The following is a 16,911-nucleotide window of genomic DNA, read 5'->3' as shown; positions in this document are numbered from 1 at the left end:
TCCCTCCAAAGCCATAGTGCATATTGGGAAGGTGGATTAAATGAGTGATGCGTATTGTTTTTTTATTTTATTTTGTTTTTGAAATTACCAGTAAGACATTTAAATGACTTTAATTTTCATGATCCATTTGCATTACAAATGTTAGATTTGTGATCAAGATGGTAGTTTTTAAATTAAATAGGCAGGACGTTGGCCTTAAGTAAGAATAAGGACTTGATCATTTTTTAAAAAGAAAGGATTGGGGTCATAAAGTTATAAGTTAGCATGTAGCAAGCAGTAAATAAATGCATACTGAAAGAATAAGGAACAGAAGAAACTTGGGTGATGCCTAAAACGCACTCATCTAACCTCCATGTTTCTAACTTTTAATATACCTCGGTAATAATAGATATATATCGGATAATACTGAAACCTTTTGGTCATTTACACTTCAGGTACAGTCTTCTGTTGTTACTGTCATTGTTGTTGCTTTTTATGGCATTTATCAAAGGTGTAAGGAACTTCTGTTGAAATTAAACCCTAGGTCTTTAAAAGGCAAAAACATAATAATTTAAGTCTATAGGACCTCTGATTAAAATGAATGAAATTCATAGTCCTTTTGATGGGGAGAAGGTAAGAGAAACTCCTTCCTTCCTTCCTTCCTGCACCCAGCTGCCAAATGCATTTTCATTTCCAGGTGGCTGTACGCAAACAGGAGATAGAAGACAGACTCAATTCATGGATTGTGTTCAATGAAAAGAATAAAGAGCTGTGTGCATGGCTGGTGCAGATGGAAAACAAAGTTCTCCAGACAGCAGATATTAGTATTGAAGAAATGATTGAAAAGCTTCAGAAGGTAAGCAGGAGTCCCCAGATGGGGACGGTTATGACCACCACGGTATCCTCTGCCTTCCTCACTCCTAGGCTCAGAGCTGTATGGTGTCGTAGGCCCGTTTCCAATGAGATGGGAAAGATGGGCATGGTGCTGTATACCGAGGGGGGTTGCTTTCTCTTGGTTAGGAAGTCTGGCCAGACAAGGGGCTCGTGTCCCCTTAAGCTTCAATCCATATCCCAGGTGAGTTACGGTTTCTCTAGTTGCGTTGTTAAGGAGCTCCCCTGGCCAAAGGAGAAAGACCAACAGCAGTGGGGCTCATAATTGTGAAAAGGTCACTGATTCCCACAGGGAAAGGGAGAAAGAGCCTTCTGGCCACGGTCACCCCAAATGCCGCTCAGTTAGCCCTCAGGAAAACTCTTGCTGATATACTAGGCTAATTTAGTTAGACTCAGTAGTCCTCCGCTCCGAAGTAGCTTAGGTTAGAAGAACTCTGTGAGGGAAACCAGGGCTTTTGAATTAAGGAAGTAACTACCGCCTTATATATCACACATGCGCTGAACGGGCGTTGTTTGACTTTTTAGCTGCTCTCCGAAGAGTTGCATTAACAGGTGTGAGAAGTGTTTTTATTTTTTAAGAAATTTCAAGAGGCACAACTGTGTGTTTGTAGCTGGCAAAGAAGTGAATTTTCGATAGTGATTCCGGCTTTGTGTTTTGGTGCCCTATGCCAGGACTGCATGGAAGAAATAAATTTGTTTAGTGAAAACAAGTTACAGTTAAAACAAATGGGCGACCGGTTGATCAAGGCCAGCAACAAGACAAGAGCAGCTGAGATCGATGACAAGCTCAACAAAATTAATGACCGTTGGCAACATCTTTTTGATGTCATTGGATCAAGGTAAGAAGTGGCCTAAAAATGGATTCCTACTCCCTAGGTACAGTGGTTACTTCACAGATCTAGAAACTGAGCCCCATCTTCCTCTAAGGTAACCCAGAAATTTTATAAACTTACAGATAAAGGCAAAGCTTGGTAAAAATGGAAATTCTTATTTCAACATTATAGGAAGATTATATTTTAGTATACCTCACTTGAATTTTTTTTTCTTTAGCTTAAAAGTTCACATGACTTAGACTAGGTTTAAATGAGAGTTGTTCCTTGAGGAGGTATTATTTAGCAGTTCTCACACTGCCTTAGGACTTGCGTGTCCCCCAGATGAAATCATGCCTGCCTGCTCCTGCTTGTGTGTGACAGGTGCAGGTAGGTCAGGGCATAGGCCTGATTTCTAGGTGCTGCTTCTGGAGGTCCCCGACTGCCCCCCACGCCCCCATCACCACCACCACGGGGACTGGGCACACTCAGGCAAGGCAGGGCTTCTCTGCAGGTTTGCCGGGTGTGCCAGGTCCCCAGCGGGCATCTGGTCCTAAGGTGTGGACTAAGGAGGCACAGCTGTGACTATAAATCAAGGCTATCCAGTGCTTGTCAGAAACAAGGCTGATCATTTTATCTCCCCTCACAAAATAACGATGACAGTGCCACTCAGACTTTTAAATGTCTTCCGTCTTCAAATTCTCTGTCCAAAGACGGACCCTGACCAAAGTATTTTTCAGTTGTAACCTGGCACACAGAGAGCAGTCACTTAGCTTTGGGGCCGTTCATGCGGCTTTGTTTCCACTGGCCGAGCGAGTCTTTTACATAACAGAGTGCTTGGAAATTTTGAACACATATATAACGTGGACTATACAGGCGAATCCTGCAAGGTAAACGAAGACTCAGGGAGTACTGAAAATAAAATACTCTTAATAATTTGGCATTTCCTTTGCCTCATTTTTTACTGTAAACCATGAATGAACCTAGTTCCATCAGCAGATGCACCAGGCTAAGTGCTATGAGAATTACAGACCAGGAAGTAAGATGAGTCAGTTACATTAATGGAAGCAGACATGTGGGCAGGTGTAAAGCCAAGTGGTCTGAGAGCTCAAACCTCATCTTCCTGGAGTGGGGGTGGGGATTGGGAGGGGCCTGGTAGAAGAGTAGTGTCCCCAGATGGTCCTGAATGAGGGGTTGGGATTCCAGCGCTACTGGTGGCAGAAGGGGGAGAAACATATTCTGTGAGCAAAGAGGTACAGGGTAGTGCAGAGTAGAAACTGTCCAGGAAATGATAAGCTCCACTGGCTCAAGTGCAGGAGATGAAGCTTTTAGAAAGGTAGGTTGAGGCTAAGTCTTAGAAGAGCTTAAATCTCAACTGAAGACTTGTCCTCCTAAATAAAGTTTGAGTCTTTCACAGTTTTTTTAGAAGGGAGGGTCTGTCGAAGATAAATATTAGGGTGATTTGGCTGGCAGCACAAGCTGGGCTGAGTTCAACTTCTGTCTACTGCCAGTTGGGGGAAAAAAAAAATCTATGGAAATCCATGATGGTAACCCAAGCAAGGATTAAGAGCACAGATTTTGAGCCAGTCCTGACTTTACCTGACTTCCACTTACCATGGAAACGTGTAGTGATTTAACCTCTCTAAGCCTCAGTTTCTAAATCTGCAAAATGTGTCTCACAGCACTGATTACCTCAGAGGCCGCTGTGGGGATGAATGACACATGTCTCGCATTTGGCCTGGGACCAGCATGTGGGAGCCAGTATTTATTGAGGGGTTATTATCATTGTCTCTCCCTAAGAAGACTTTAAGACTAAGTAACATGTTTTTTGAGTGGAAGAGGATTCCCTCGCTTAGATCTAATCATGAGAGGTCTTTCTTCCATGAGAACAATGTCTTTGACTATCTTATTTCCAGTGCTTAGAACAGTGCTTCAGATATTTGTTGAAATGAATGAATGTTCCAGGACATAAGATTGTCCTCATTTCTGTTGGGTAAATTGTGTCTGGTATGTCTTTGTCGTCATTGTCTTTATCTCCAAAGTCTTCTTGGGCACCTGGCACTAATCAAGAGTATGAGGACATGGGCTTCCCTGGTGGCGCAGTGGTTGAGAGTCCGCCTGCCGATGCAGGGGACATGGGTTCGTGCCCTGGTCCGGGAAGATCCCACGTGCCGCGGAGCGGCTGGGCCCGTGAGCCATGGCCGCTGAGCCTGCGCGTCCGGAGCCTGTGCTCCGCAACGGGAGAGGCCACAACAGTGAGAGGCCCGCGTACCGCAAAAAAAAAAAAAAAAGAGTATGAGGACATGATACCTGTCCTTAGATCATTCAGGAGGAGGATCTAGATTCTGCTTCCTGAGGACTAGAAGGATGATTCATTCTTACTCATTCGTGCTTTGGTTCTATCACTTCAGAGTTTAATAGGCTGCTTGCTTTCCTCCCTCCTCTCTAACTGCCTGTCTTCAGCCAGTTCCTTGGTGGGAAAGACAAAAACAGCAGGTGAAATTTCAGTCGTCTATTTGGAAAGAGCAATTGGCAAAATAAGGAGTTGAAATAATAGCAAATATATTGGCTGCCGGCTGTATTCTTAACAATGTGCTTTTTATGTATGATTTCACTTAATCTTCACTATAATTCTGAAAGGTAGATACCATTATCCCATTTTACAGATGAGGAAACTGAGGCACTGAAATTAAGCAACTTGCCCATGGTTACACGGTCAGCACATGAGGCAACCAGGATTTCTACTCAAACAGTTGTGTTACCTCCCTGCTAACCCAGACCCTTGTGTCTTGTTACATTGAAATGAGTAGAACATTTTGAAAACCTAATGCCTTCGAAACTGAAGGACTAGAGAAGGAATAACTTGTTTTACTTTAAAGCAAAGGCCGGGGTGAGACAGATGACTGATAGTCTAGGAAACTCTCAGTTGACTTTACGCTTTAGGTGAATCTGTGGGTTGAGGCAGCAAGCTTGAACCTGCCGTAAATTGGCCTCACATAGAATCAACTCCTTGTCTGATTGCTGATACTCATTGCATGGCCATCAGAAAAGCAGGAGAGCACAGGCTGTAGAATTAACCATGCTAATCAGAACCTGCAGCCCTGCAGGGTATACTAATGGCCTCATTTGCCCAAACAATTCTGGTCACCATTTAACCGTTCCTGTCCTGCTCACAGTGTTCTGCTGCTTCATTCCTGTGGCAGGGCACAGCACCTGTTGTTAACAAGAGGGAAGATTGGGAGGGAGACCAATCTTGAAGTTATGAAGCAGGTATCCAGCTTCATGACTTCAAGATTTTAACTACAAGCCTTTAACTTAAAAGTTTGGGAAGGGGCTTCCCTGGTGGCGCAGTGGTTGAGAGTCCGCCTGCCGATGCAGGGGACACGGGTTCGTGCCCCGGTCCGGGAAGATCCCACATGCCGTGGAGCAGCTGGGCCCGTGAGCCATGGCCGCTGAGCCTGCGCATCCCGAGCCTGTGCTCCACAACGGGAGAGGCCACAACAGTGAGAGGCCCGCGTACCGCAAAAACAAACAAACAAACAAACAAACAAAAAGTTGGGGATGGTGTTCAGAAGTTCAAGACCTCAATAAATCAGATTTAATTCACTGGAAAAAAAAAATGAAAAAAGACCTGTTGTTTTGGGTTCATCCTCAGGAAAATAGAGGTAAATTTCAAAAGAATTGATAAGACATGGAGGACAAGGTTACTTAAATGCACATTAAATTTACTGATCATTTCAGGTAGTAGGCTCCGTTATTTGGTGGATAGGGGAAGAACCAGTGTTTATTTTTTTAAGGGCCAGGCTCATATATATTATTTCATTTCATCCTTGCAGCAACCCTGCAAGGTCAGTCTTCTCCATTTTACAGAGAAGGACGCCGCAGCTCAGAGAGGGTAAATAACTGAGCCAAGGGCAGAAGCAATTCTGCACATGGTGGCACGGAGCCAAGGTAATTCTGTCCCCCTGCTCCATGCATCAGAAGAGCACTTGGCTCCTTTGAGACTTTTAAAGGTGGTTTAGGTCTTCCCTGGTGGCGCAGTGGTTAAGAATCCGCCTGCTAATGCAGGGGACACAGGTTCGAGCCCTGGTCCGGGAAGATCCCACATGCCGCGGAGCAACTAAGCCCGTGCACCACAACTACTGAGCCTGCGCTCTAGAGCCCGCGAGCCACAACTACAGATGCCTGCGAGCCACAACTGCTGAGCCTGCGCTCTAGAGCATGCGAGCCACAACTACTGAGCCCATGTGCTGCAACCAGTGAAGCCCGCGCACCTAGAGCCCGTGCTCCACAACAAGAGAAACCACTGCAATGAGAAGCCCGTGCACCACAGCGAAGAGTAGCCCCTGCTTGCCGCAACTAGAGAAAGCCCGCGCACAGCAAGAAAGACCCAACGCAGCCAAAAATTAATTAATTAATTAATTTTTTGGGAAAATGTGGTTTAGCAGAATTTTTCTAAAATCTAGTACTCAATACAGACTTTACTGTCTACTCTAGAACAGTGGTTCTCAAACTTAAACATTCATCAGAATCCCTGGAGGGCTCCTGAGAACATGGATGGCTGGACCCCATCTCCAGAGCTTCTGATTCCGTAGGACTGGGTTGGGCCAAGAATGTGCATTTCTAACAAGTGCCCAGGTGTTGCCAATAGTGCTAGGGCAAGCAGCAGTATGAGGTGACACAGTGGACTTGCCACGTACGGTAACCCAAGTCTTGCAACCTCTGTAAGCCTGTCTCCTTGTTGATAAACTATGGACAAGATTCTGGATGAAAAAGTACCAGGACAACGATGGATCTGTCCATACACACGCATGCCAGCCTCCGGTGCAGTGCAGTATGGCTGTGTGATAGGGGAGGAGGGGGAGGGTGCTTAGACCCAAACCACTGTTTTTCCTCTGCTTATAAAGTATTTTTCAGCTTCTGTAAAAATCCTTAAAGAATCTAAAGGACACATCTCCTGAAATAACCAGACGGTCAAGGGGACTGGGGTGCCTAAGTCAGTCTTAATGCTAATTTCCTCACATAAGGTCACATGAGGCCCTGATGTGGGCACTAAAATGCAGAGAACTGGCTCTCCATCAGAATTGACCCAGGAGCTTTTAGCATTCCTCATGGGCCCTTGGGCAGCTTCTTGCATTTGTGACATCTGAACTCTTATAAAACATGCTATTAATTTCTTCCACAGAAAGGCCATTTGAAGCACTACATATTTTTTGGTGAATGGTGTGATTATTATAGAACCCAATCTGATTTGATGACAAATATTAATTATATCCTATGTTTATTGACAGATTAAATGAAGAGTTAACTTTTTTTAAAGGCCGTTTCCTATATTAACTTTATTTTTTAATTAATTTTTATTGGGAGTATAGTTGCTTTACAATGTTGTATTAGTTTCTCCTGTACAGCAAAATGAATCAGCCGTACATATACATATATCCCCTCTTTTTTGGGAGAGTTAACTTTTTTTTTAATTGTAACTGTTGCCTCCTCCTCTTGCCCATGTTTTCTTAGATAATATCTTTGAAAAGTGACGCAGCAAAACCTGAATGCAGGAGAGATGACTAAAGTACAGAAGTCGTTTTTCAGAACGACCGATATGTGTGATCCGTGTTTTGGAGGCAGCTAGGTTACCTATTAATAAGAACAGTTTAGGCACAGGATGTCGGGTGATGGACCAAAGGATGCAAAGTTGACCTGCTTCAGCCAGCACAGACTAAAGCTCTGAAAAGAGGGTCCCCGGCCATCAACAGGACTGATGCCAAAGAAAGCCTCAGCTCGACACATAACCTCACTTATACGTACCTTTGATTTCAAAATCCCAGGAGTTGAACTCCTTAAAGATTCATCTCCTTTTGTTTCCCAGAACCCCCTCCGCATTTCATTAATCAAAGCCTTCACCTTGCCCGGTGAAGCAGGGATCCTGTGTCCTCAGTGAGTGACTGGTTGTTCAACTTGGTGGAGCCTCTTCAGAAACATGGGGTTGGGGGGCTCTTTTTAAAGACTGTTTCTAGCAGCTTGTCAGGATGATCTGGTCAAAGCTTTCAGTGCCTAAAAGAGATGAGACAACTGAATGGAAAGACATATCTGTTGGTGTTGGCATCATCGGTGATTTTAATTTTCTTTTTATCTGCATTTACTAAATGTTCATTATGGAAAAAGGAACACGGGAACTCTTTTTTTTCTTCTTAAAAAATGTCATGAATGTTGTTACCTTTCTCCTAATTTCTCTTTGGTGGTAGCATCATTTAATAGACTTGGCATCCTTAAGCCAGTGTTATGAAGGAGGGACACACTCAGATGTACTACCTTATGGTCCCTTCCTGTTTAGACTAGATAGCTCTCTTGCTATCAGAAAGATCAAGTCCGTGAAAAAACTTTTTAACTAAGCATAAGTTTCACATTTTATCTACCAATGTGAAAAGCCCACCTGCTTTATAATAGTAGCAATTAAAATGTTGTCATTTAAGCTCAGCAGTTATTACCATGGCAACTGTGTGTTAAGATTGTTTTTCCATCCCTTGAAGAATGGGCAGAGAGATGTGTGCCTTTTTAAGCTGATACGTTTTTCATTGCTTTCCTTTTATCTGTATTTTCTCAAGGTTACTTTGGATAGACCAAACAATGCCGCTAGTCATAAAGTTGACTTGCTCTGGTCTTAGCAGGTTGCCTGATCCAGTGGGACTAGAAGCACTTAGAGATTTGTCGCACAGGGAGAGCCAGATGTGAGGTGGGCCTCCCCACTTTCCTTTTTCCTTCCCATCACAAGTCCCATCGTTCCACCTCTGGAGCAGGTGGCTCTTGCTCCCGGGCCCTGCAGAAATGCCTTCCTGAGGGTCGGGGAGCTTCTCCAAGGAGACAGCAGCCCTCACAGGGTCAATGAGCAGTCAGGAGCCTGGTGTCCAGCATCAGGCAGGTCCAGCGTACTGAGCCTTGGAGGAGCACCAGGGACAGCCAAGCGTGTGGACACAAGTTAGATGCTGCCTTTGGGGAGAACTGTTTCCAAATCTTTATACCTAATTTCACTGGTCTAAAATGTGCTTAGTGTGCTTCAAGGTGGGGATGTAATAATGGCTAAATGTTGGGCTTTGGGGGCCCATGAGAAATTATTGATATCATTGAGTCTCCAAATAAGGCTGAGACTGAGCCTGAAAGGGGCTTGGACACAAACCAAGGGTGCTTCCCTAAGCAGAGCCCCTCAGGGTCGTGTAGAGAAGGACGGGTAGGGAGGTAGAGGAATTTTCAGGTACTCAAATTATGGTAAAACCTAGGAGGGACTAGCAAGAAAAACTGCAAAATTTCTTCCTCTGCAAAGTGTTGAACTCCATCTGTACTACAAGATAGAATTATTACTATTATTATTGCAAAAAAGCAAAGAAATGGACTAAATAAACGCTCTGCCCCTCCCAAGCCAGGATGCACAGGACTGAAAAGGCAGGGCAGAAAACCTGGGGAAATTTCTTCTGTAGGAGGAAGCCATTCCTGTTGGACTCGGGCCTTCAGATTTCACCGTTGCTTTTAAACCTGAAACAGAGACATTTAATGTGATGAGAACAGAAATCCTCGTTTCTGTGCCCCAAATCTTAAGTGTTTCTTCCCTGCGTTTATAGCACTTCATAAATAACCCATAGCTAAGATAACACTGGGACTTTCTTCCCCCAGCCTTGCAATCCTGCAGCGTCAGAACAAAGACTGTGTGTGTGTAAGAGAGGCAAGGGCTAGAGATATTTGTTTATTGGAAGGAAGAAAACTGAGATTAAAAATTGCAGTTAGCGGAGAAGCAGGTCTCTTCCCTGCCTACCCTCACTGCTCCGTAGCGGCGAGCGAGCCGTGCCCGCGGGAGCCTGCGGGAGGGCGGCCTGTGCAAGATGCTGAACCAGTGAATGGAGAGGCCGCCGGGCGGGGGAGGGGCCGCCTCGTCCCTGGGAGGTGGAGGTGCAGCCGGGAACTTGGAGGTTTCGCTCAACCTAAGGAATGATTTGTTTCTCATCAACAGTAAGTGCTATTTTGGTGATCAGTCCTACATCTGGGAGCAGCGGCTGCTGTCCCTGTGTGTCTCGTTTTCTCGCGCTCTCATGTTGGTTACAATAGAAATTACCGATGAGATGGTGGCTGCGGAGTGTGTGTGCTCGGCCATCGGGGGATGGGTTCTTTCCCAGTGTCAGCATGCGTGTGGTGTCTGCAGCCAGCCTTTGACAAGCAGGGGAGAGAAGTGATTATGCTGTGTGGAAAATGGAAGTCCTCTGGCGACATAAATGCTTCAAAGAGGCGATTAGCTCAAATGTATTGTAATGTCCGTGCCCTCAAATCAGGGCTTCAAGATCGTGGAGTAATTGATTATCTTACTACAAAGATGTTTAGTCATTTACAAAGATGCAATTGTGCAGAATTTGCACAGTGTTTTTAGCAACTGACAGCTGCCCACAGGTCTGAGTATCTGTTTGTTTCAATACAAATGCAGATACTCAACCATCTCAGTTTTCCTTTTTAAGTTATGCTGTCCACATGGGCCTGGGAATTTTTTTAACTTACGCTGGTCCAGGGCCTTAATAATTTAACTGTAGACCCTTTAGCATGGAGAGAATGGGAATGAAATGTAAACTCTTCCATATACATGAATTTGATATTTAAAGCCTCCCTCACACACTGTAAGACTTAGGCCTGAATCATGAAGTGATATTAACCTGGCCTGATTTTTGTTTTGGAGAGGGAAGAGGGTTCATAAGTATTAAATTCCCATCCATCGCTAGATGAAGATAAAGGAAAAACTTTATTCACCTTGATTATTTTCTGTATTTCTGCCCGCAAGCCCCACAAAAGAACTTCTTATTTGTATGCTCTTTGTCAAACTCCTTATTTTGTTTGGTATCATATAAAAATGTTTTCGTTTTATTCGGGTCTTTCAATAGTCCATACAGGTGAAAAACTTCCTCTTTGCGCCTAAATATCTTGGTTTTCCAGTCCTCAGAACTGGAATTCAGCTCAGGGAATCATGCTTATTTTTTCTGGAGAAATATGGATTTGTTGAAATATATGTGTGATTAGTATTAGTCAAGCACACCTGGGTGAAGCATGGGCCAGTACAGAGATGGTGAGCTACTTAAGCTGCCTGGGTGGTTGATGTAATGCAGAATTGTGCCTGCTTCCCTGTAACAACAGTCTGGTTTCTGAATGGATTTCCTTGTTCCCAATATTAACTCGAGATTTAAAATTTTCCAAGAGCAATATTAATAACAAGGCCTAACTAGGAGGTCGGTTGCCTGGGTTGGCAAATGACGTGTACTTCCTGACCTGGGAAAGGTGTTGATTAGGTAATTAGATTAGTGTCTGCACAGTCGATATAGACTCAGCAGTACCTCTGATGGTTCCCAGAGTAAGTCGTAACATGATTATCTGAGGAACATTTATTTATGCCACTGTGCATTTGGGGATATTTCACCTTCAGTCGGAGGTTGGGACATAGAAGCACGTTAAGTCCTGACTGGATGAATGTTTTGTAGCTTCTTTTCTTTCCCTCCCACCCTTCCTCTTTTTTTGCCCTAAGTGTGCGTGCGATGCATATGCTTGTTTTAAAATGTAACATGACCACCTCTTTTATGAAAAAGACAAATTTGAGGGCATGTGTGAATGTCACTTGTTAATTCAGAAGGTGTTTATTGAGCACCTCCTATAATATTATAATGTCTAAATTAGATCGAAATTAGATCATGACCTCTGGGAATAAGTTATCTTCAAATCCTCAGGATCTGCACAGGACCCAAGGCAAAGTGAGTGGTTAAATGTTTATTGAAAGGAAATCATGGAGGGGCAAAGTGGGCACCCAAAATGCCACACTTGTTGAATCGGCTTCTACCCGCCAGTGTGTCCTAGAGCTGTGAGTCTAGACTCCTGATCATATTCCCTGACAGCGCTGGAAACCATCCTGTACCCACCCCACCATATGTGCCCATTATCATGTGCAGGTTTATATAGGATACCACAAGAAAAGTGTTTAAGAACAGTAGCTCCGGCCAGACTGCCCGGGTTGGAATCCTTCCTCTGCCATTGACTGGTCATGTTACTATGGTAAATTATTTAATCTCATTGCCTCAGTTACCTCATCTGTCAAATGGGGATGTTATTAGACTGATCTCACAGCATCGTTGTAAGGATTAGATGAGTTGCTAACTTATATATAAAGCACAGTAGGCCTGGCACATAAAGATGTCGGCATGTTCTGTAGACGTTCCATTTTAGAATTAAAGTTTGTGAATTTTAAAGCATACCCAATGTAGAAATTTTAAAAGAATGGGATAACAATAGAAAGTCTAATATTTTCTTCCCACACCCCATTGGTTTGGACACCAATGGGCTTGAGCCCCACATTTGGGACGCCACTGGCCTGGAGTACCATAGTTCTGGGGAAGCCAAGCTAATTATTCATCCACCTTCTCCATACTCCCCCCTCTGCTTATTGCACACCTCACCCCTCGGGATTAACAGGATTCAGGATCACTGCATCTCAGTATTTTTGCACCCAGGTTATTTTATTACTTGTTAGCTCTCTTCATTTAAAAAGTTGTGTTCTAGCCCTCTTCTTTCAAAATAAAGAGGCTGAGAGCCTTATGATGGACTAGGGTCGGGCGCTGGATGAAGCAGTGGGGGCTGCCATTCTGGGAGGAGAGAGGAGGAAGGATGGGGAAGCAGGAAGCAGGAGGGCTGTGCAGAGGCTGCTGGCCTGAGTGCCTCTCCCCACCTACAGGAAGCTCTCAGGGCGGAGCTTCTCCAGCCAGAGCCTCCCAGGAGGGTAGCCCCTTGCAAACTGCATGCAACACTTGGTCCCATGGCGCCTGGGGTTCCCAGCTGCTCTGGCATTGTGTGGAGTGTTCCTTCTGTTCCCTGGGCAGTCAGGGTGACAAGACATTGGGGTGAGGAGGGTATAACTTGAAAGCCAGGGGAACAAAGGAAGTATCTAGGTTACAGCTGCATCCAGGCCTGGCCCTGGATTCTGTTACTTCCTTTTTAATAAATCATCTTGTGGCTTTGAAGGAAACTTCTTCTGATATTTGCAGTAAGAATGTAATTTGGAAAATATACCATCTTAAAATCATTACAGCCACAATTTCTGGACACTTATCTCTGTCAGACCCTGTGCCAAATTCCTTTCATGCATGTATATCTCATCCTGCTCTCAGCCACCCAGCGAAGGAAGGTACCACTGTTGATGCCGTTTGACAGATGAGATTAAATAGAGCCAGGATTCATACCCAGACCCTGACCACAAAGAGTGTGCTCTTCATCACCAGGCTCCATGGCCTCGTTCCAAGCTTGCCTACCTCATGGCACTGTTGAGGATAAAATATTTATAAAAGGACTATGTGAGGGCCAATACCGTGTAAATCAGGCATTATTGTAGCAGCGTGTGATCCCAGCCAGCAGTAATAAGAACTCGTATTACAGTGAGTGCTCACTTTATGCCAAAGGCTTTACATGCATCCTCTGGTTTCTGTCTCAGAACCCCCTACAAGGTGGATAATTTGAAGATTAACAAGGAAACTGGGAATCAGGAACATTAGGTACCTTGCCGGGTACACAGCTTATAGATGGTACAATGGGGCTTAGATCTGGGTCTGCTCACCTCCAGAGCTCTGGCCTGAATGTCACCCAGATGCTATCACCTCCCTGAAGCTGGAGGGACCTGAGAGGCCTGCTAGACATGAGGGGCTGAGGTAGAAGGATTTTCTCTAAATTATAAAGCTAATTGGAAATAGAGCTGGAGCTAGAAGTCATTCCCCAAGGTTGATCTGGTTGATAGTAGGGTGCAAAAGGATAATAGTAAAAATTAAAAATACACACAACTCTCTGGTTTACTTTTTTTTTTAACATCTTTATTGGAGTATAATTGCCTTACAATGGTGTGTTAGTTTCTGCTTTATAACAAAGTGAATCAGTTATACATATACATATGTCCCCATATCTCTTCCCTCTTGCATCTCCCTCCCTCCCACCCTCCCTATCCCACCCCTCTAGGTGGTCACAAACCACCTATGATCTCCCTATGCTATGTGGCTGCTTCCCACTAGCTATCTATTTTACGTTTGGTATTGTATATATGTCCATGCCACTCTCTCACTTTGTCACAGCTTACCCTTCCCCCTCCCCATATCCTCAAGTCCATGCTCTAGTAGGTCTGTGTCCTTATTCCTGTCTTACCCCTAGGTTCTTCATGACCTTTTTTTTTTTTCTTAGATTCCATATATATGTGTTAGCATACGGTATTTGTTTTTCTCTTTCCTACTTACTTCACTCTGTATGACAGACTCTAGGTCCATCCACCTCACTACAAATAACTCAATTTTGTTTCTTTTTATGGCTGAGTAATATTCCATTGTATATATGTGCCACATCTTCTTTATCCATTCATCTGTTGATGGACACTTAGGTTGCTTCCATGTCCTGACTATTGTAAATAGAGCTGCAATGAACATTTTGGTACATGACTCTTTTTGAATTATGGTTTTCTCAGGGTATATGCCCAGTAGTGGGATTGCTGAGTCATATGGTAGTTCTGTTTGTATTTTTTAAGGAACCTCCATACTGTTCTCCACAGTGGCTGTATCAATTTACATTCCCACCAACAGTGCAAGAGTGTTCCCTTTTCTCTACACCCTCTCCAGCACTTATTGTTTCTAGATTTTTTGATGATGGCCATTCTGACTGGTGTGAAATGATACCTCATTATAGTTTTGATTTGCATTTCTCTAATGATTAATGATGTTGAGCATTCTTTCATGTGTTTGTTGGCAATCTGTATATCTTCTTTGGAGAAATGTCTGTTTAGGTCTTCTGCCTGTTTTTGGATTGGGTTGTTTGTTTTTTTGTTATTGAGCTGCATGAGCTGCTTGTAAATTTTGGAGATTAATCCTTTGTCCGTTGCTTCATTTGCAAATATATTCTCCCATTCTGAGGGCTATCTTTTCGTCTTGTTTATGGTTTCCTTTGCTGTGCAAAAGCTTTGAAGTTTCATTAGGTCCCATTTGTTTATTTTTGTTTTTATTTCCATTTCGGTAGGAGGTGGGTCAAAAAGGATCTTGCTGTGATTTATGTCATGGAGTGTTCTGCCTATGTTTTCCTCTAAGAGTTTGATAGTGTCTGGCCTTACGTTTAGTTCTTTAATCCATTTTGAGTTTATTTTTATGTATGGTGTTAGGGAGTATTCTAATTTCATACTTTTACTTGTACCTGTCCAGTTTTCCCAGCATCACTTATTGAAGAGGCTGTCTTTTCTCCACTGTATATTCTTGCCTCCTTTATCAAAGATAAGGTGACCATATGTGCGTGGGTTTATCTCTGGGCTTTCTGTCCTGTTCCATTGATCTATCTTTCTGTTTTTGTGCCAGTACCATACTGTCTTGATTACTGTAGCTTTGTAGTATAGTCTGAGTCAGGGAGCCTGATTCCTCCAGCTCCGTTTTTCATTCTCAAGATTGCTTTGACTATACGGGGTCTTTTGTGTTTCCATACAGATTGTGAAATTTTTTGTTCTAGTTCTGTGAAAAATGCCAGTGGTAGTTTGATAGGGATTGCATTGAATCTGTAGATTGCTTTGGATAGTAGAGTCATTTTCACAATGTTGATTCTTCCAATCCAAGAACATGGTATACCTCTCCATCTATTTGTATCATCTTTAATTTCTTTCATCAATGGCTTATAATTTTCTGCATACAGGTCTTTTGTCTCCTTAGGTAGGTTTATTCCTAGATATTTTATTCTTTTTGTTTCAATGGTAAATGGGAGTGTTTTTTTTCTTTTCTTTTTTTAAGAAACTGTTTATTTTCTATCAACCTATTTCCATTTTAAGAGTTTGTGGAAAAACAGTTTAAGACCACTCAGTGGTTGTTCCTACCCACTCGGTGGCCTGAGCAGTGGGAGCTGCAGACCAGTCTTCAGTGGCAGGTTGAGCACTCCAGTCTTCAGTGGGGAACTGCTGAATAGGCACAGAGGGCACCTGCACACCTTCGGACGAGTCCGCCACCTCAGGCTGAGCAGCAGTGAACTCAGGAGCTGGAGCGGTCCATTCACCCTGAAATTCCTCCTTGGTCACAGCCTTCTCAGCTGCTGCCTGCTCTTCCTTTTCAATCTCTTCAGGATCTCTGTAGAAGTAGAGATCAGGCATGACCTCCCATGGTTGTTCACGGGAGATGGTGCCACGCATGCGCAGAAATTCCCGGGCAAGCATCCACCACATCAGACCCACTGAGTGAGCTCCCTTTTTGTTGCATGGGATGGCAATGTCCACATACCACAGAGGAGAGTCTGTGTTACACAGAGCAATGGTAGGCAGGTTAACGTAAGAGGCCTCTGTGAGAGGCTGGTGGTCAGCCCTGGGATCAGTAACCACCAGAAGTCTTGGCTCCCAGAAGGCTACCTGGATCTGGTTAGTGAAGATTCCAGGAGTGAAGCGGCCAGCAATAGGAGTGGCTCCAGTGGCAGCAGCAAACTTCAGCACAGCTCGCTGGCCAGTATTCCTGGAAGATGTGACACTGACATCAGCTGGTTTTCAATGGCAACAATGGCACGAGCTGCCAACAGAAGCTTCTCCCAGGTTCTCTTCAGATTTATGATGTAGATGCCATCACTTTTCCTTTTGTAGATGTACTGTTCCATTTGGAAGTCAAGGTTGGTGCCACCTAAGTGGGTTCCTGCTGCAAGGAATTTGAGGACATCCTCCTCCTTCATTTGCAGGACATCAAGGGCTCCGGACATTGTTAATGTTTCCCTTTAAGTTACGACAGGAATCCAGAACAAAGCCATATGGACCCTTATCTGGCATGAAAAGTGGGAGGGTTTTCTTAATTTCACTTTCAGATTTTTCATCATTAGTGTATAAGAATGCCAGAGATTTCTGTGCATTAATTTTGTATCCTGCTACTTTATCAAATTCATTGATTAGCTCTAGTAGTTTTCTGGTAGCATCTTTAGGATCTCTATGTATAGTACCATGTCATCTGCAAACAGTGACAGCTTTACTTCTTCTTTTCCGGTTTAGATTCCTTTTATTTATTTTTCTTCTCTGATTGCTGTGGCTAAAACTTCCAAAACTATGTTGAATAAGAGTGGTGAGAGTGGGCAACCTTGTCTTGTTCCTGATCTTAGTGGAAATGGTTTCAGTTTTTCACCATTGAGGACAATGTTTGCTGTGGGTTTGTCATATATGGCCTTTATTATGTTGAGGAAAGTTTCCTCTATGTCT

The 16,911-nt window shown here is 43.7% G+C and overlaps 2 protein-coding genes across 8 annotated transcripts in view; one reads left to right on the top strand and one right to left on the bottom strand.

Moving 5' to 3' along the window:
- SYNE2 (spectrin repeat containing nuclear envelope protein 2) overlaps positions 1 to 16,911 on the top strand; it is a gene marked incomplete at its 5' end in the record, with an annotated part of 272,663 nt that overhangs the window by 228,514 nt on the left and 27,238 nt on the right. For all 7 annotated transcript variants that reach the window (XM_082648159.1, XM_082648158.1, XM_082648156.1 and 4 more), the window contains 2 exons: positions 677 to 835; positions 1,543 to 1,709. In XM_082648159.1, coding sequence (XP_082504285.1) covers positions 677 to 835; positions 1,543 to 1,709 — 326 coding nt within the window. The remainder of the gene's footprint in view (positions 1 to 676; positions 836 to 1,542; positions 1,710 to 16,911) is intronic.
- LOC309818564 (small ribosomal subunit protein uS2-like) lies at positions 15,458 to 16,481 on the bottom strand. Its single transcript, XM_082648322.1, is given in 2 exon segments — positions 15,458 to 16,217; positions 16,220 to 16,481. Coding segments are annotated over 2 exon segments (885 nt in total). The 5' UTR covers positions 16,425 to 16,481; the 3' UTR covers positions 15,458 to 15,537.

Source organism: Grampus griseus, assembly GCF_964374135.1.
Source record: "Grampus griseus genome assembly, chromosome: 2".
NCBI lineage: Eukaryota > Metazoa > Chordata > Mammalia > Artiodactyla > Delphinidae > Grampus > Grampus griseus.
Note: the sequence above shows the minus strand (reverse complement) of the source record. Positions and strands in the feature narration are given on the sequence as shown.